The 20,784-nt window shown below is 35.9% G+C and overlaps 1 protein-coding gene across 1 annotated transcript in view; it reads right to left on the minus strand.

Moving 5' to 3' along the window:
* Mmp16 (matrix metallopeptidase 16) overlaps nucleotides 1–20,013 on the minus strand; it is a 267,958-nt gene extending 247,945 nt beyond the window's left edge. Inside the window, exon 1 of the mRNA XM_048782771.1 lies at nucleotides 19,541–20,013. Within this exon, the coding sequence (XP_048638728.1) occupies nucleotides 19,541–19,672 (132 nt within the window). The 5' untranslated portion in view covers nucleotides 19,673–20,013. The remainder of the gene's footprint in view (nucleotides 1–19,540) is intronic.
* Nucleotides 20,014–20,784: the final 771 nt, after the last annotated feature.

Here is a 20,784-nt window from a genome sequence, read left to right on the forward strand (position 1 = left end):
TATACACATGCACGTGTACACACACACACACTTTTTTGTTTGTTTTTAACTCTAGCTCACTGGCTCATAAAGCCTCACAGAAACACTAGAATCTAAGATGTCACTTCTATTCTAGTTTTTACCATGGATTTTCTGTGAAGCTTGTGGGAAAGTTAGATTCCCCAAATTCTTCATCTAAGAAGTAATTGATCTACATTATAGTTAAGATTTTCACATGGAAAATAGCTAGGAAAGCAAAGAGCAAATTTTCCAGCATTTTGCTGTTGCATTATCAAATAACACAACACAAAAATACTGTTGGTGGAAAAGTTATTCATTTCTCCCTCTTGAGGAAAAATGTATATTATAAATCCCCAAATTATTGCTTAAGCCAAACCTCTCGGCTCTGGATTTTTCTCAGTTGCACCAGGCTCAGAATTGCCTTACTTAGTCTAATTTCTGTCCTTTGTTTATTATATAATCTGTGCAAAAAATGAGGTCCCTGCTGTGTTTCTGCACTGACACTTCACCCCTGCACTTGTGATAATCATCTCCAAATAGATAACAACCCTAAAGTACAAGGCACACTTTAATATCCTAACTCACCAGGGATGCAGAAGGAAAATGAAAGAGAAAAAGAAAACAGAAAATAGAAAATTAATCGTGCATGTGTGTGAGATAGCTGGAATTGCAGAAGAAGGGAGAACAGATAAAAGACAAGAGCAGAAAGAAAAAGAAGGAAAAATTAATTCAACTGTTTCTGTTTCATACATCTATTGCTAAATTCCAACATGTCTTCTCACTTCTCTGATGAAATCACTCCTCTCATCCTCCTACCATCTGACTATAGTGGGACCTGCCATTCATGGCCCCCACAAACTACCTCCAGCTACAAGAATAGGCTGTAATCCAAATGGGCTAATTGCAAATCTTCTTGGAGTTTCCAGAGACGTAAATGAATGTGGATAGAGAACAGTTATTTTCTTACAGATGGTTATAAGGAAGAAAGAAAGGTGCCAGGTAAAAGGAGACCCACATCACTTGGAGAAAGACAAACTGCGGTGAGAAGGAGTGAAGCCCATTAGTAGGAAGAAGCAGAGATGAGGCTAAGAGAGAAAGTTCTGCAAAGGTATCAGGTTTAAGACCCTGCAACTGTCTCAGGCTTGCTTGGTCCACCCTTCTCAACAATCTGTGAACTAACTGTATTAGTATTTCCCAGTAAACCTCCTCTACTGCTCATGGTAATTCAAATTAGTTTTTGGTGTTGCCTGAAACCAAGAGTCTTGAATGAAAGTTAAGTGAAATGTCTAAATGCCATAAAAAAAAATAAATTAATGACTATGGGTTATTTCATTCAAAAAACGATTTCTATCCTTCCATCACTGTGATAGCTATCAAACTGTGATACCCTGGCAAGTCAAGAATCCAAACTTTAAAGGAAATATTAAGAGAAGAGAGAAAGAAAGAAAAAAGAAAACACATTAAAAATCAAGGAAGAAATAGAGAATACTGAACAAAGAAACAGATGATACAATGCCAAATATCAATATTCAATTTCTTGTGATTCTGGTGATATCCTAACCATCAATTTTTTTTAAGGTGCTGGGGACTGGACCCAGGGCTTTGCACATGCAAACCAGACACTCTACCATTTAGCCCCTCACTCTCAATCTTAATTTAAAGACAATATACAAAGATTCTAGTATTCATACCCCATTTGATTCAAATGTATGATATGTCAAGATCATTGTATTGTCATGAGCAACTAATAAAAAAAAGATTCTAGTATTAATTATGTTGGATAAAATGACTAAGATTTTAATTGTTTATAAGGTTAATGATTGATAATTGGAAACAAATGGGTCTTCATTTCCCTTAATGTCAGAGAATAAAGACAATTATGCCTAGTATAACAATAATTACTTAATATTGCTTTGGATGTTATTTCAGATAATTAAAGACAATGCAATTATCTGAAAGAATGAATGAGAACAAAAATAGAAAAGGAAGCAAGATTACTTTTAGATATCATCAGGTACCAGAGTGTTCAATAAAATCTATAGAAAGATTCTATGAAATGATATGATGATCTAATATGAGGTAACCATTTGAAAATTAATATATACAAATCTATGGTTTATTGTTAAATAAAAATCACTTGGTTAAAAAAAATACTCAATAAAGGATAGAATAAAATTTTTAAACATATATCATTTGGTAAATACAGTAAGGTTCCCATCCTAAAAAGCAATGAAAAAGAAGACACTAAATTCTATTTGCTGAAAGCTGCATAATACCACTGCAGGAAATGAGCAAAATAATTATGTATTTTGCCAGAGAGATTTACATAAATCAGTGGATAAAATTGTGTTTGGAAACAGGCTGACGTGTGAAAATGAGTGTTTCATAAAGGTATCAAGTGAATCAATGAAAATGTCATAAAATGAATTACTGGTCCTGACTTTGCTTCTTCCTGTATTCACACCCTTGCCATAGCTTTGCCTAGGCAAAGTGTATATCCAGCTCCCCTGCTTGGGCTTTAGCAGGGAGCAACTTGCTTTAGGCAAATGAATAGGGTCAAGGAGATCATGTGTTGCTAAGACTCATCAAAGTGGCTGCTTGCTCTCTAGTGCTTTTGTTGGCACTACGGAAATGTGTTTCAGTTTACCACTGGCTCCAGAAGCATGTGAAATAGGTATAAATGGCAGCACTACCTTAGCCACCCTATAGGCTGCAGAGTTGCCCTGGACCACCTACACATCCAGGAAATCCAATATGACATTAGCCACATGCCACTGCACATTATAGCTGTTAGTTCTCAACAAAACCTAAGCGATATACAGAAATAGGAAAAGGTAACGCTGAAGCACCTATTAGATAATTTGGAGAAAAATTAAATTTTATTTATAATTTCACTGCCTATACTAAAATACATTTTACATTGTTACCATACAAAAAAATCTTTGAAGTATACTGTTACATTTTTTAAAGTTTTATATATATATATATATATATATATATATATATATATATATATATCTCACAGCACTTTTTAAAGTTTNTATATATATATATATATATATTACTTTATATATTTATAAAATGCATTTCCATTAGGAAGGAGGGAGGGAGGTCTAGTATATGTGAGTGTGTGTAAAAAATTTTTGGAATTCTTCAAATAACAAAAATAAAGAAAACTAGGTTTTAAACAAATTGAAAGGAACCTGCAACCACTGGACAAATGGCTAGCCCCAAACAACAGGCACAGTATGTTTTGCCACTCTGCATACCCAGCTATGGTACAAGCCTTGTTTTTTTCTGTTAAGTGCATATGTGATCAAGAGACTGATTAGGATTCAGAGGCTGCCCTTTCTTTCTTCATAAGTGAGATGGAATCCATGCAGATAGTGCATGTAGCAACAAAAGAGTGAAGCAAGTTTTGTTATCCCAGTTCTCATCCTGCCCTTTACCAACATGAAGGTAAAGGGCAGGATGAGAAGTCCATTAAACTGTTAACAGTTCCGAAGCAACTTCTTCATGGATCTTCAATATTTTGTTTGTGAGAACACAAAGGATTATCTAATTTTCATGTAAGCAATTTAAAATAAATTCAAATTATTATATGATTATTCATGCTTAAGAGTTTTACATGCTAATAGATACAGCAGTTGACAGCACATCAACTCTTTATCTTCTCATCCATGTAGCTAAAAGAAGGATGGAAATGAATTAAGACTTCCAGTGAAATACAAGTGAAACTGTCTTTGCTCTTTCCTGGAAATTCTTGTGGGAAGCTGCTGTTCATTAATAGCAATAACTCCAACTGAAGTCACTGAACTAGAACAAGGTAAATTTCCTTTTGTATTTTCCCTTGGGCATTCTAATACATACCTCAGAAACCCAGACCAATGTTAAAAAACCACACTTTTAGTACCAAATGAAAAGGTATTGATATAAATGTACTATTGGTGAATAAAGATTAAAAAAAAAACATCATTTATAACAGAAATACTGATGTAACATGAGGGAATGAATGAAAAAAAAATCTCGATTTCCAAGTTGCTTACTAGTTGACTATTAATCACTAAGATAAATATAATCCTTGAGAATTGGAGAATAATATTTCAAAATATTTTTAATAAAGTAACTGAGGTAAATGTAAGATACCATATTGTCACCTAGTATGGGCTAACTATTTAAGAGACAAGATAACTACTAAAATGGATCAGAAAATATTAGTTTTACTAGAAAATAACACCCACAAATAGAGATGATATAATCCATTCATTCCTATACTAAAGTGAGTTTGTACTTTTTCCATGATAATGTTTGGCTCATGGAATACAGGGTGGCCAAGACTGACCCAGGACATTATAACTTACTGGGAAAAACAGTTATGAATCTAGTATGCAAACCCTTGTACAACAGAGTATTTGCACAGATATTTAATTGGCTTTAATATATTGAATCTAATCATACAAATCCAGGAAAGAGGATTTAAAAAAAATAATTCCAGACCCTTTAAATATCTTTTATAGCAAATGTGAATTTGGTCTACATGATTCCAGAGAGAGGAACAACAAAATTCAAAGGCACAGAGAGACAAAAGAAGTTGGTACTTAGTTTCTTAGTGTCCATGGGTCAAGTCTCAGTAATGTCATTTAATGGATTTTCAACAGAGAATTTAAGAATAAGCTTTTTGTTTTACATAGACAAATCAGTATCTAAATTTGAAGTATGTTCAAATAGTGCTTATAATTATGAAATAATTATTCTTAAAAGGTTATTATAAATGCATAATGGGGACATTACCTGGTGGGTTTAAAGGTAGAGATTTAAAGATGGTCTAATAATGTTTCTCAGAGCTATAAAAAATCTGCAGAAGGCTGGGGAAGAAATGAAGAAATTAAGCTTAAGCATTTGGATAAGGTAGACAAATACTTGTGTATTTGGGACAATAAAGGAAAAAAGAGTAGAACTGCTACAGCAGAGAATCTCAGAGTTTGAATAAGGAGCCTCTGGGGTTCTAAACCTTCAGCGTCTGCTAGGTCAAAACCATACTAATAAGGCATTATCTGCCTTTTTGCTCTCACTTACTTGCACCTGACAATCAAGTTTATCAGATGCTACATGCTTTGTAATAGTCTGAGTATAGGCTAGATATGAGAATCAAGCTATCTTTTGTTAAGTCAGATAAAAAAGTATTTGGAAAAATGTGAACCAATTTTACTTTTCTTAATATTTTTGTAAAATTTATTTTTGATTGGGCTGGGGATGTGGCTCAAGCGGTAGCGCATTTGCCTAGCATGCGCTGGGCACTGGGTTCGATCCTCAGCACCACATAAAAATAAATAAATAAACAAAGATGTTGTGTCCACCGAAAACTAAAAAATAAATATTAAAAAATTCTCTCTCTTTTAAAATTTATTTTTCATAAATCTATGAAAATGTATTTTTCCTAAATATGCTATTATGATAATACGAGATTATTATTGTAATTTTTAAGTGAATTTCTAAGTAAATATTTTAAGATTTTTCTCAGATATATCTAATATTATAAATATGGAATTAAATCACATACTAGAACTCTTTGAGCTTTTATTAATTTTTTAGGAGTTTACAGGGAGGGGTCCTTAGCTTGTGAACCCAAGATAGATCACAGGGAGGAGATGAACTTGGAGCAATGCTGGAGGGAGGGATGGGGTCTGAGGATAAGAAGCCTTGCTATACATGGGAAAATGTAATATGTCAAGTCAGGACCTAACATGGACTCAAAATAGGGTCCATAGGCTGGGGATATAGCTCAGTTGGTAGAGTACCTGCCTTGCTTGCATAAGGCCCTGGGTTCAATCCTCAGCAGCACACACACACAAAAAAATAGAGCCCATACCAAAGCAGACATAAGAAATGAAACAATGGAAGATATATTTGGCAGGAAATGTGGTAAGTGATAAGAAATAGTGGGTGACGGGTGGGGTTCTGGAGGACTAGCAACTAGAGTTGACATATACCCACGGGGTAGGTGGTTCCCGCACAGTGGAGAAAAACACTGGGTGAGGTAACTCAGGGGAAAAGACAGATGAGAATATTTGTCACTGCACACAGGAAGACTGGCTTGTCTGTGAGGGCAGGTAGACAGAAGAGAATACAGGTCAAAGCTGAGAAGAAGGATGAAAACTCTAGATCAAAGGTGAGAGTTTTCTTCTAAGAGGTACTTTAACCCATAGGAATCTGCTGCCCACTCCAAACCAATCCCTGATCAACCCAATATTCTACAGTTGGCATTTTATTTCTACAAAATAGTGTCACAAAGAAGACTGCAACCTATTCTTTTTCATCTAAGTTTAGACAACAGCAGCATCTGTGCAATTATCAGCAGTTATCATTAGGCTGGTTATTATATAGTAAAAACTAATTACACATTCATTATGCTATTTTAACATCTCTATTGAAGTATGATTATTATAAAATAAGAAAAATATTTAAAATGTACTATTTGATAAGTTTTGACATTCATGTGAAACCATCATCATGATCAGGAAAACCAACATATAGATCACATCAAAAGTCTCTTTTAGTTTCTTTGTATTTCACTGCTAACACTTTCCCACCCTCATCCCCAAGTCCCCAGGCAAACACTAATCTGCTTTATATTGCTATAGATTAGTGTCTGTTTTCATAAATTTATTTAAATGGAATTATATGTCCTTTTTTTTTTTTTGCCTGGCGTTGTTCAATCAGCACAATGATACTGGGATTCAATTTTGTTTTACTCTGTATCAATAGTTCATTCCTTTTTATCACTAAATATTATTCCATTGCATGTGCACATGTTGGTGGATATTTAGGCTGTGCACATGTTGGTGGATATTTGGGCTGCTTCCAGTTTTTGGATAGCCTTTAACATTTCATGCAGTGCCAGTGTACCAAAGATAAATCTTTCAACCTTTTCATGTCTGAAGAGTTCTTTTTCTTGCCTTCACATTCAGGAGATATTCTATGTACATTGAAAAATGTAAAATACAAACTTGAACTGAGTCTAGGACCACCATGAGTTGACAGTGGATCTCCACCCCACCTCCCTCTTCTGGTATTTTCAAGATGTTACTCTTCACATTCTTTTTACCCAGACATCTTCATTTCTTTCTTTGTTCCTCTATGTGTAAGGTGTCTCTTTTTCACTGTCTGCTTTTAGGAGTTCTCTCTTTATTATTCATTTGATCGATTTCATTAGATTATGCCTTGGGGTAGTTTCCTTCATGTTTTTTTGTTCTTGGGATTCATTGAGCTTCTTCCATTTGTAAGTTTGTATAATTTCCACCATATTAGGAAAGGCATCATTCTTTGTCTCTTCCCCTCTTAAGGGAGTTGGATTACATATACATCAGGCCATTTGTAGTTGCCTCACACACCCACTAATGTTCTGTTCACTTAAAATTTTCTTTTTTTCCTCTGAGTTTCACTATACATTGTTTCTATTACTATGACCTAAAGCTAACTATTTTTCTTTCCTTTAGTAAAATCTAAACCAATGTTAATTTCAAGTTTATTTTTCTTCTCACATATTATAGTTTTGATGTCTAGAAGTTCAATCTGGATTTTATTAAAAATATCTTCCATGTGTCAACTTTTGGGCACAAGTTAAGGAGTAGAGTTATAATAACTGCTTTAATATTCTCATTTGCTAAATCTAACAACTGAGTCATTTTTGGATGAGGTTAAATATATTGAATTTTCTCCTCATTATGAGTAGTGTTTTTCAGCTCTTTTTCATGCTTAGTAATTTTTTTTATTGGGTGCCAGACATTTATGAATTTTACCTTTGTTGGGTACTGGATATTTCTGTATTCTAATAAATATTATTGAGTTTTGTTGTGGAAAGCAGTTAACTCACTTAGAAACAATTTGATCCTTTCAGATGTTCCTTTTTAAGATTTGTTAAGCAGAACCATAACACAGTTCAGTCCAGGGTTGATTATTTCCTACCACTAAGGCAAAATGCTTTTGAGTACTCACTCTATCCAGTGCCCTGTGAAAAATGAGGTTTTCCAGTGTGGCTGAGGCTAGAGAATTAGGCAGTTCTTCCAGCCCTTCCTGAGCAAGAATTATTCTTTTTAATCTTTTGGGCTGATTCTTCCCAGCCCCCAAAGTTACTTTAAAGCAAGGTGCAGAACAGATGAGTTCTCAACAGCATTCTCAAGGGGAACATCCTCGAGACCTCTTTTGTTTTCTCTTTGCAGATTTCTCCTCTCTGGTATTCTGACCTGTGAACTCTAGGAAAGTTGATCTCCCTGAATGCTCAGCTCCACTCCTTAGCTTGACCCAGCTCAACCTAGGTTCTACCATCTGAAGACTGTGGTTGGACTTCCTCAGGGTTGAACAGTCAAAGATAAGGCTGGGCTCATTTGTCTCCCAACTTTCAGCCCCTGATGGCCAGTGATTCATAATCATTGTTTCATAGACTTTGCCCAATTTTTTTTTGATGATTTTGAGGTATATGCTTTTTCATGTGTCAAAGTGGGAGGAATAAATTAGGAGCCTTTTACTTTATCTTTGACCAATATCCCTTAACTTTATAATCTTACAACAACCCTTGAGTTGGCTATTATCATCTATATTTTACTTGTGATTACATTGAGGCACACAAAGATTCAGCTTGTTCAAATTTACACACCCTGTATAAGTGACACAGCTGTACTCTTTAAGCACTTATTCTAAAGTTCTCACATATAGCCATTATGACATCCTGCCCCTAGAGAAAGTAAGAAAGGAGCCAAAGGAATATTCAACACTGAGAAAGTTTATAAAATTGACCAGAGTTTTAACTTTGTTTGTTTAGAAACAGTCCTCCTGTGAAAGATGAATGAATAAATTATGAGTATTAAAAGTTACATAGAGTAACATATAAGGCTTAAAGATTTTTTTAATAACTTTGGTCAACCACAAAGTTGGGAGTTTTCATTCCCTCCACAAAAAAAGCAATATCTAGAAATCAGACCCACTGCCAAAAAGTCAGAGGTACTCAGTAACTTTTTAAATGATCTGATCTATCTCTGACAAAGGTCCCTTTATGTTCAACTAAATAAATGTTTTTAAAATAATAAAATAAGTCTCTTCCTTTTAGCTTCTACCAACTCATGCAAAATATAAAAACAGCAAATGGCAGAACTCATAAAACATGACATTCCATAGCAACACACTCACATCCTCCCCATTAAGATGGTCTGATCGAAGTTTTCTGATTACATTTTTGGTAATGTTCAATTCTTTTAATCTTAGAACGTAATCAAATTTTCCTGGATCTTTTGAAAAAAACACATTTAATGGTAAGATTCATTACAACAAATAATGAAGAAATGATATTATAACTGATATAATACTGTGTATAAATTCAGACTATGCCAAATATGGGTTACAAATTTTGTAATGATTAAATATCACAAATGGCATTGAACAGTGAAATGATTATAATCATCACCTAATCAATTTTGAATCAATAAAATCATCAACTGCCTATTCAGGTTTACTCCAGATACGACTCTTTGCTCAGGACTGATACAGCTTTTTCATGGTGCACATTATTTCTTTTTAGTTTGGAATACAAAATATGTTAACAATGGAAGTGGATCCTGCTATCCTTACTGAAAAGCTGGAAGTTAATTCTCACTTCTGTTGACTTGGTGAGGAGACTGGGCTTTAGATCCAGCTCACCTGCTTTGATTCCACACTACTCCACTTCAATGCTTCATATCAAAGTAGCCTAGGCAAGTTCCTTACCCTCCTTGGGCCTCAGATTACTGAGTTGTGAAAGAGAAATAATAGTGCTAATTCATAAGATTATACTGAAAATTAAATGTATTAACATATATAAGATATATAGAACACTATTAAGCATGTAGTGTTCGACCATTGCTAATTGCATTATTACTATTAAAATAAGGCATAGAAATAAATTCCAAGGTATTTCCATTTTACTGGTTGTCATGAGGTACCCCCCAAAAGCTCATGTGTGAAACAATGCAGGAATGTTCAGAGGTGAAATGATTAGATTATGAGATCTTAAAACCTAATCAACAAATTAATCCAATGATATGGATTAACTGGTAAATTTGGCAGGCAGGGTGTAGCTGGAGGAAGTAAGTCCTTTGAGGCATGTCTTTGGGGTTTAGATTTTGTCCCTGCTTGGCAAATCCCTTTCTCTGCTTGCTTGCTATGTCCTGAGCTACTTCCCTCCGCCACACCCTTACACTGTGATGTTCTGCCTCACCTTGGGCCCAGAACTATAGAACTGAAGACAGAACCTCTAAAACTGTCAGCTAAAATAAACTTTTCTTCCTTTAAGTTGTTCTTGTCAGGTCTTTTGTTCATAGTTACAAAAAAGTTGACTAACACACTGGTCACACAGATGTTTTTCTAATTAGATTTAAGGCCAGAATGTACTTGTTTCTAGACTGCTGGTTATCAGAGGGACTGCAAGAACCGAAGCACCCACCTATCTTGCCATTTTGGCCTCAGTGCTGCCATTATATAACCTGTGCTTCAAACAAGCAGTGGAGATCATGTGTCTATTATACAAATGCTCCAAGCAAGGCAAAGGCTTCTTAAAAATCTTCTTGAATCTCCCATGGAGCAAACAACCTTACTCAATCCATCACACAGGAACAAAGCATAAGCTATATGAGCAGAGCTGTTCCAGTATTAGAAACACCCAAACCTCTAGAAAAGATTTTAGCCATAACTAGCAGTACTCTTGACTTTAAGTTGTTTTCTCATTTGCATACAAACCACTTGTTGTGTAAGTTACTTGAATTTATTCTACTTTATTCATAATGAAAGAGGAAGGTATGTATATGTGATTTCTCATAAAATTTTCCCAACCTCTAAGCCTGGGATCTCACAATGTACCTAAAATACGAAATCCCTCAAGACCCCAACTAGAAGAAAAAGTAGGATCATGAGAAGACACTGCCTGGCTATTGTTTTAAAAAGAAATGAATGCACAGACATTAGAAATCTAAAATAAAAGCAAATATTTAATCATTATAAGCCAGTATAAACCAATAGCACAAGGTAGGAATTCAACTGTGAAAAGTTCATATGGAAGAATGTTGCCACTGGCATCTGTCAGAGTCAGACTGTATCAGCTGCATGCAGAGGCATGTGCCTGCATTTCACTGATGTCACATCATGTGCATGCAATTTGGAGGCATGAAATGGAAATCTGTCACACTTGATCGAAGTGTCCAGCTTCTCCTTACAATAGGGCAGTGTATTCTGCCTTCACTTAAGGTGCCTAAAACAATACTTACTGTAGTTACTTGTGTTTGATTGGTCATTTGAAGAAATCACTCTAACAACCATTTCTCCTGGGAACATCTGTTTGTGGGGGCATAATTTATTTCATTTATCCATATTTCACTTATCTGACTAGATTTAAAAAACCCAAAAAATGTGAATGGTGCTTGTGAGTAGGTTATAGTCTCTTAATTAAATGCTGGCATGCCCTAATACATTAGCAAATATTGTTTTATATCCTTCTCCTTCCACCATATAATAATTATTTATAGTAATATAAATGTATATATATTATATAATAATATATACAACTGGAAACATTTCTGAGTTTCTTGTTTAAATTAATCATACAGTTTCATATTTAAAATAATTTCAAATATATTTTTAAAAGGAGAATAGGTAAAAATGTATTTTAAAATCTGCTTTCACTGCAAAGTATTAATTAATAAGATCCTAAGTAGACATTAAAAATACTTTAATTTTCATAAATTGTTAAAGTTGAATTTTTGAGCAGTGTGCAGTGGTATACACCTTGTGATTCCAGTGACTTGAGAGGCTGAGGCAGGAGGATTGCAAGTTTGAGGTCAGTTTCAGCAACTTAGTGAGATGTTCAGCAACTTAGCAAAATCCTGTCTCAAAATAAAAATAAATAAATAAATAAAAGTACTGCATTGTAGTTCTATAGTAAAGCAGCTCTGGCTTCAATCCCCACTGTCAAAATAAAATAATAGAAAAATAAATAAAAATAAAATAAAATTAGATTTTTGCTACACATAATCTAAAAAGTATTTTCACATTAAATTTATCTCACCTCAAATTTGTGAGACCAACATCATTTCATTAGTTGTTTTAATTTAAATAGGAAAACCTAAAGCAAGTGACAAACTCATGTAAATGTATAGTTTCTCAGCTATTCCACACATAAAAACAAGAGAAATGTATTTCAATTCTGTGTCATAATACTCTGTATCATACTGCCATGCTCAGAACTTTTTACCCCAAAGAAGTGATAAATTTCCTTCTTAGTTCATCAAACATGTAATTACTGACATTACGTGGCTCTCAGTAAACCCAGATCACATCTTAAATCATGAACTATATGTTCAATGATTTCTTCAAAGGTCTCTATGATTGACTATGAGTCATTTTAAGACATCTGATTGCACCTGGCATCCTTGATTTTAAACCTAGTTCTTTCAAGCCATTTGAATCCTTAATAAACAGCTCAATAGCTCCCTCTAGCATCTTTTTATATACTACACCCAGAGGTCACATTTAATCAAAGGTTAAGGGCTACAGAATGTTGAGAGCCACAGCCGAATTCCAACCCCCCCCCCACCTGCTTGGTTCTCTATAATTGCCTGTTGCTGCAACAGAAGACTACTTTTGACTCTCTTGGCTAAACTCCTGCTATGCAGCTCATTCAGATATTTCACTAATCCAAACCAAAGAATGCACAATGCCAAATGATTGTAGTGAAATATTAAGACAAAGAATACCTATTCTGAGTGCTAAATGACAGGAAGCAACAATCAAATATGGTTTTAAGAATAACCTCAAAATCTATAAATAACATTACCAAGAAAAAGCAAATGAAGACAAAAGAAAATCTATTTGCAACACATATGATTTATCCTCTTAGCATGGAATTTTTCATTGTTCATATAAGCTGCATATTTTATAAAACAAATGCAATCTAATTTTTTCACATTCAAAATAAAATGTGTGGTTAGGAACAAAAATAACTGTCGGAGAGCATGTGCCAAAATTATTTTCCACAATAGGCAATCGGAGCATACAGTATGAGTGCTTCATTTCACTATAAAATATGTATATATTTGGATAGATAGAAAGATAGATTTGAATTATGATACACTCTCCCACAAAAAATTCAGCTAAAACTCAGATTTTGAACTTATTCCAACTTGCCTTTTTATGACTAAAGTACTACTTGTATATGATTTTTTTTCAAAATAACATTAAGCCATGTTTTTAACATTAAATTTTAAAAGTTTGCTACCTTGGCCAAAAATTGATTTTAAACTTACATATCATTTTCTGCCAGTGTTTTTACTACTCAGCAGAAAGCTAGGATTATTTCCAAAATGAAACACTCTTTTTCACTACAGATGATAACACATGTTAGATATGTTATATATCCTATGTTTCTTCATGACATTCATTTCTGGGGTGTGTGGGGGAGGTTACTATCTACCTTGTGATCTAAGTTGTCCCCAAATTTAGAGGGTAAATATTCATATACATCTCCAGCCACATAAACTAAAGTTTAGAGGGTAAGCACTATAAAATTTCAAATTTGCAAATGAACTTAGTGTCAATTTAGTTCAGTATTCACTTTGTCAGATGAAGGGATTAAAGAAATTACTTGTCCAAGTTAAAGCTATATTAGTGCAAAACCTAGAGTTGTAACTCACGTTCTTTGACTTATATGCATTACAGGATCTTCCTAGCTATCTTGTCATTCCCAATGTTACATGGATGTGATTTTTTAAAATTCCTTTGTCATTGTAGGAAACAATTTGCAATTTCATCCCTCCTCTACAAATTAAAAACAAGAACAAGGATATAACAGACTTGGCCTAAATCATGTATTGAATCCTATCCCTGCTATAGAGAGGAAGTACTTGGGACATGAGCCAGTTAAAATAAACAGGCCCATTGAATCATAAAGACCTATTTATTTTCTATGGTATTAGAAAAGACAAACAGATTTCAACAAACCCAGACTTGTAATAGAAGGTGTTAGCTAAACTTGACATTCTCTGATAGTAACAGATGACAAGACAAAATGTGAAAAATCACATTCCTGAACTAAACTGTCTAAGAAAAACCATGGGAAGAAAATGTACTGATGTTAGATAAGCATGGCTGAGTTTCAGCACATTACAAATTTTTTAAAAAATGAAAAACATACTAAAGTAAAAATTTCCCTAGACCAGTGGGCATGTCTTAACCTGATAGACTTTTTATGTAATTAGGTGTTATGTCAACTACATCTGCATCAACATTTATTTTCTATTAAAAATAATGACACTGAAAAAGGATTGAGTATTTAAAGAGGTGAAGATAAGTTCTAAGTTCTGTATATACAAATACATATGTACATATGATATACATATATCAATTTAATTATCAAAACAACCTGATAAACCAAAGTACTCTCAATAACCCCATCTTACAGATATGTAAACTGAGAGTCATAGAATTAATTAATCTGCAAGTAAAAGGGATGGGATTAGAACCCATGCAGTCTAGTTTCCAGAATGTACTCTTTATTACTATACTTCTCACAATGAAAAAGAAACTGATATATATAATTTCATTCACAGATACTTAAATTGAAATGGAAAAGTTAAATGAAAAATAATTTTCTCCATTTGAAATACACATGCTGAAGGGTCAGAAAGTTTCCAAAGGAGTATGAAGAAGTAAATCTTTCTCTTCTAACAGTAAATAAATTTGACTCATTGATTCAAACATTCCATGGATTTTGTTGTTGTTGTTGTTCTGAAAAAATTCCAAGTCATCATCTACCAAATGTCCTAAAACAGGTACATTTTTAATAGTCCGGGTAGGTCAGTGAGTAAAATGAATATTCAGTAATTGAATAATCCAGCTTCAGAGAAAAGAGTTATGCCTCTGAACAAGTACATTAAATGTTTCTTGTGTTAATAACCAAATATCATAAACAAGAAAACATAGTAACTTTAGATCTATCACTTTTAACTTGGCTCCAGAGATAGGAAAGCTGCATTGAAACCCAACTTGATCCTTACTTTCTGGGGAGAAGAAACAAAAAGAAAAGCCAGCTATATAGAGAGGGGAACATACTTGACCTGTGTTTTCTGTGGATTTTTCTGGGGCAGGGGGTGGGGGTCGATCATTGGAGAAATGTACCTCACTAGCATATGTGCACCTGCAAGGGTTTCCTGAATAACTCTAGATCTGGTAAGACCTGTCCAGGCAACTCTGAACAGAGAAAGGCATGGCCAAGTGGGGGGATGCAGGAGAAGCTGGAAAACCTCAGGACCATCAAGACATCTGATGCACATGCTATAATTTTTGGCCCTTAAAAACATTTTAAACTTTCAGCATAGTTGGGATGTTTTGTTAAGCCTGCAGTCTTTCTGCAGATAAGAACCTTTATGAATTAGTCACACAGCTCCTGTTGTTGATCAGTAAATAAGGGCTACAGTGGAGAATTGAGGGTATCAGTCAGGAAAGTCCCTGAGACAGAAAGAGGTATGGTGTTACCATATTTCCATGAGCAAATAAAATAAAGCTTTTTTTTTTTCTTTTTTCTTTTTGCAGTCTGGTGATTGAACCCCAGGGCTTTGCACATGCTAGGCAAGAGCACTATCACAGAGGTACATCCCCAATCTTAAATAATGATATTTTTAAGCAAGTAGAGAACAAGTGATAAGATAAAATAGTGTCTCAATATAACACATTTTAAAATCTGTAAGATATATTTTTATCTCTGAAATATCACAGGATCAATTATTGCCAAGTTTATATGCAATACAAAGCTATACCCCAAACAAGCAAGCTCTGATCTTCTGGGTAGATTCAGAAAAACCTGAAGAAAGCCAAAAAATCCTAATCAGTTATTAAAACATATTTTAAGAAAAAATTATGAGATGGTTACACTCACAATTCATATTATATTTCATAAAAGATCCATTTGGAATCCACAATGTCTCTTCTTCCTTTAATTAGGAACGACACAATCAACTTTTACTTCATCAAGATTCTTTTGTCGCAGAGCATTACCAACTTCATACTTTGATACATGCTTCATCCAGGTTTTCACCTGTTTTCATTTCAATCACTAATTAGACATTAAATAATTTTCCTCACTGTAAATGTGTGCTATTGTTTAAAAATCAATAATGTTCAATGTTGTTCTCAGAGTGAACGTTAGACAAACTATCAAAGTTGATGGCAGTTGTTACTATTATTATGACATATTCATGACAAAAACATTTGCAGTATCCAAAAAAAAAAAAATCCCAGAATCATGAAAATCCCCAGTGCAAAGTAACTATTCTAGAGATAAAATGATTTATAGTTCTTTGTTAATAATTTAGCTGCTTCTGACCAATGAATACCTCTAATCAGACTGCTGTCCAATGACAGAAGTTTTTGACTTTTAGTTAATATTAGCAATAAAACTCCCTTGCATCATGCTAATAATAACACATTGGAAGAACCACTCCCAAAAAAGGAGTCCAGTGTATATATAAAAACATTTATCTCCATAAGTATATACTGAAAACTTAAGGCTTAAAGAGGCTTCCACTTAAAATACAGGTAGAGAAATGAATGAATATATTCTAAAGTACTACTCTAACCCTTTCTGCTGTTAGAAATGTTCCTTTTTGTTTTTTTTTAAACACAAAGAATTCAAATACCCTCTTTCTCTATAACAGGCTTTCATAAGCATATCAACATTTTTCTCCCACTCTGATAACTGAAAATTCTAAATGTTTATTGTTTTAAAAATCAGACAGGAAAGTGTTAACATGAATACCTCTATATAATGCCCCCAAGGGGAAAATACAGGGTTAAACCCTAAATCACAGAGATGAGAAGTATGGGGGTACCACAAATTGTTAAGTTGACGGATGAATAAAGCACTACAATCTTAGCAGTCAGCATAAAAAGCCTCTCTCTGAAGCTTTGTTCCAACTATAATAACTTGGTGTACTTACCAGAAAAAATTATGATCATATGGACTTCATGCATGATTGATACCGTTACTGTTTATTTTAAGACTGTCCTTGAGAATCAATCAAATAAAGCATTCCAACTGTGTATGTTTTGCAACCAACCAAGAATGAGGAACACAATATAAGTGCCTCTTATGGAGAGGAAGTAATGGAATATTCTCTCCATTAGTGTTTTCCACCAAAAAGAAACATCTAATAAAAGTGAATCAGGCAGAAACTCATATCAGAAAACCTCCTATCATCCTACGTTCTTTATAATATTTGTATTTTTCTAGTAGCTATTTTAATAATGGAAAAAAAAGTTATCAACATACACACAAAAGCTTACCAATCCAACCAAGGAAGAGCCCAAGAGCTTAAAAAACTACTTGGGAATAATACAAACTATGAAACATAATCACCCATAAATCATTAGAATACTCCCTTTGTGTCAAGTAAGCTTTTTAAGGTCCCAGAGGGCACATGAATCTTATCTATCATTCCTTAAATCTTTGCATTTGTAATAAACATGGGTGAAATAACTGAAATACTTTAAAATGGGAAAATAACTCTTCTCCATGAACCATTTTTTTTTCACATGCACCTTGAAAAGGAAGATATAGCTGGAATTAAAAATTGTCATTTTTAGTAACATAACTTTTTTGTATAATAATATCTGATTGAGGATTCCAATATAAAGAAACTCAATCTATGTTTAGCCTCACAAAGGAAACCTAATAATAATTAAGACAATGATGTTATTCCAATCTCAAAAGCAAATCAAAGACTTTGCCAGGGCAGGTAGACATCCATCTCTCCTTTCCTTCCCATAGTGAGCAAGACACAACCTAGCACTTAAGTTGTAACCACCTCTCCCACGCCCCACCTCACCACCATCTCCAGCACCACCAATCTGACAATAGGCCCTTCTGTTTATAAATTATAAATAACAAATTGCCATTCTCATTCCTCCATTCTATGAACTAATTATTTCATAGAATGAACACACACAACATTAAATTCTTGGTTTAAATATTAGGTACAAAAATCCATTTGTATCACACAACTCCAAAAGTTCAAATCTGTCATCAAGAAAAGTTTGGACTTTCAGCCCTTTTCCATTTCTCTTTCTCTCTCTCTTTTTTATGCAAAACAAAACAAAAAACACAGTTTCTCAAAGGGTTAAAAATCTTAGTTTTCAAATTTGTATTTTTGTGGAATATACTGATGCTTCACATCTGCAAATTTAACTAATTTATAATGGCTATTACTCTTTAAAATAGTTTGTTTCTGTACTATCACTTATTATGTGGAGTCCTAAGAACAGTTTATATAAACATAGTTATATTCAGAATGTGCCTCCACACCTGGCATTTATTATGCACACTTTGAGTATAAATCGGTTACATGAAGCATGTTCAAATACTGTGCAACAGGTCCTGCTATTGTGTAAACACATGCTTCCAACAGAATGACAGGAAGCTTTATTATATCAACAATATAAGGGGAAATCACATTATTCCTTGTAGATTTAACCATAATTCTTTAGAAAGTCAGAAGGTATCAGATCTAATCAAAAGGAGTAAATTTTACTAAAACTCCCTTGCTGGCTTTGCATCCTACCGAACATGTAATAAATTTGTGTCACAGCCCAGGTGTGTTCACGTTCCCAATGATTTATTGCACGTTGCTGGCTGGCTTTAGTGCTGAGTTGATGACAGGAAGAGTACTTTGGCAGAGGTCTGACAAGTCCTTATCCTTAAGTTCCCTTTTGCTTTGTGCCTTCTGTTCCCAAAGCTATCACAGTAAAACAGATGACAGTCTAAGACCTCTCAGTTTTTGCCATGAGAGTGTGAAATCAAATTTAAAACACACCTCAGAACTATTACATGGGGCCACGTTTATTTTCAATCGGCGGGGGAGGGGGAGAGAAGACACTTCAAAAGAGATGGATTTCACGTCCTCTGTGCAGCCAGATCCAGTTACAGTGTATTAAGTTTTGTCTAAATGAGAAAAAGACTCTCTCTACTCAAGTGTTTTATCACAAAGTAATGTTATTAAACATATCAAGTATTCCCACGTTCTCCTTTAGATTCTTTTATTTTTAACCTCCTTTGTTAGGCACCAACCACGGGGAGGAAGGTTTCAGGAACAATACCAAGGCAGCACAGGATGCCAAGCAATCAATTTTGTTTCCCGAGCTGTTTATCCATCATAAACTCAAGCTTCCTTGTTAAGCCACACGTTTGCTATAAGTAGGGCTTCACCTCTTCCCCGGGTAAGAAGCATGGACCGGCTACAATTGTGTCTTTGAGCGCGCAGCATCGTGCTTTGTGCTGCTGGGGATAACGGATTCTCGGTCTCGCATGCATCCATCACCTAAGGCACAGGGAAACTCAACTAGGGTTTCAGAGGCTACAAGGGAAACAATGTTGAGACCTGGCTGCTCTGAGCTACAAGGATCCGAAGAGTGAAGGAAATGTTTCAGGGATCAGTCCAGGCAGGGGAAGAGGAAGAAGCCCTTGTACCCTTACCTCCACATTGAAATACTGCTCCGTTCCGCAGACTGTAGCACATAAAATCCAAATCAAGGTTTGCAAGAAAAACACCCCCGAAAGATGCACGAAATCCGACCGTCTTCCAGTGCTGAATGTGAGTAAGATCATAGTGAACTGTGCTTCAATGGATGGACGAGCTCCCCTTCTTTTTCTCCCTCTTTCCCTCTCCCTCCCTCCCTCGTTTCCTTTCAAAAAAAAGTCCTCCGGGTGGGTTAGGAGCCTGCAGGTTCACCCACAGCCGGGCAAGGGGAGGAGAAAGGGGCCCCAGGCGCTCGGCAGCCGGGAGAAGGAGCGGCAGAGGCAGGGTCAGCAGCAGCTCGCGTTCACCATCCTCGGGGGATCCGTCACCCGGAACGTGGCGCCCAAGTTCACCCGCGGTTCCGACTCAAAGCTCCCAGTCGCAGCCGCAGCAGCAGCCGCCGCCGCCGCCGCCACCGCCGCCTCCAGTCCGTGCGTCCTCCACCGCCTCCTCCTTCTCCTCCTCCTCCTCCTTCTCCACCGCCTACTCCGCCGCCGCCGCCGCCGCCGCCCCCAGCTTCTGCGGGAAGGGCCTCCGCCGCTCCTCGCTCTCTAGCCTCTGCTTCTCCTTCCCTCCTCTCCTCGCTCCCCTCCAGAATGTTCATCCGTAATCTACATAACTCCTCCTTCCCGGGGTCTGCCCGGCTCTCAGGGCCCCGGGCGCGCGCGCGCGCGCGTGCACACACACACACACACACACACAGTCCAACACACACACAAACACAAGGCATACACAGCCCGAACCACCACACGTACGCGCGCTTCTTAAAGGAGACGGCTCGTAAAGGCTTCCTGGCTACTGTATGGTGCTGTGGAGGTATCCATCCTGCGAGAAGGGCCCGGGTTTGAGGAGAGCTATCAGTTTTACCCACCCCTCGTCCCCCAGCAGACACTTAGGAACCTGGGCGGCTCCATCCTTTGATCTAGTATCACGATCGCGCATCCAGAAGCAAGTGCGCCCCTCTCCAGCCCGGGTTTGGGTGGGGCTCAGGCTGTGTACCCTGGTGGAGCCTGAGAAGAGTCTCAGGCCTGGTCCAGAAGAACGATCTGCATCCTCAGTGGAGCGGCTCTGGAAGATTAGGGACACTAGGAATCAGAGAGAGAGAGAGAGATCGCCCCAGTTACTGTGCACTCCTTGGGGACTTGGGTCAGTTGCCAGGCTGACCAAGTTTGGGAGGCTTGAGATGGCAAGTCCTGAACGT

Source organism: Marmota marmota, unplaced genomic scaffold (assembly GCF_001458135.2).
Source record: "Marmota marmota marmota unplaced genomic scaffold, marMar, whole genome shotgun sequence".
NCBI lineage: Eukaryota > Metazoa > Chordata > Mammalia > Rodentia > Sciuridae > Marmota > Marmota marmota.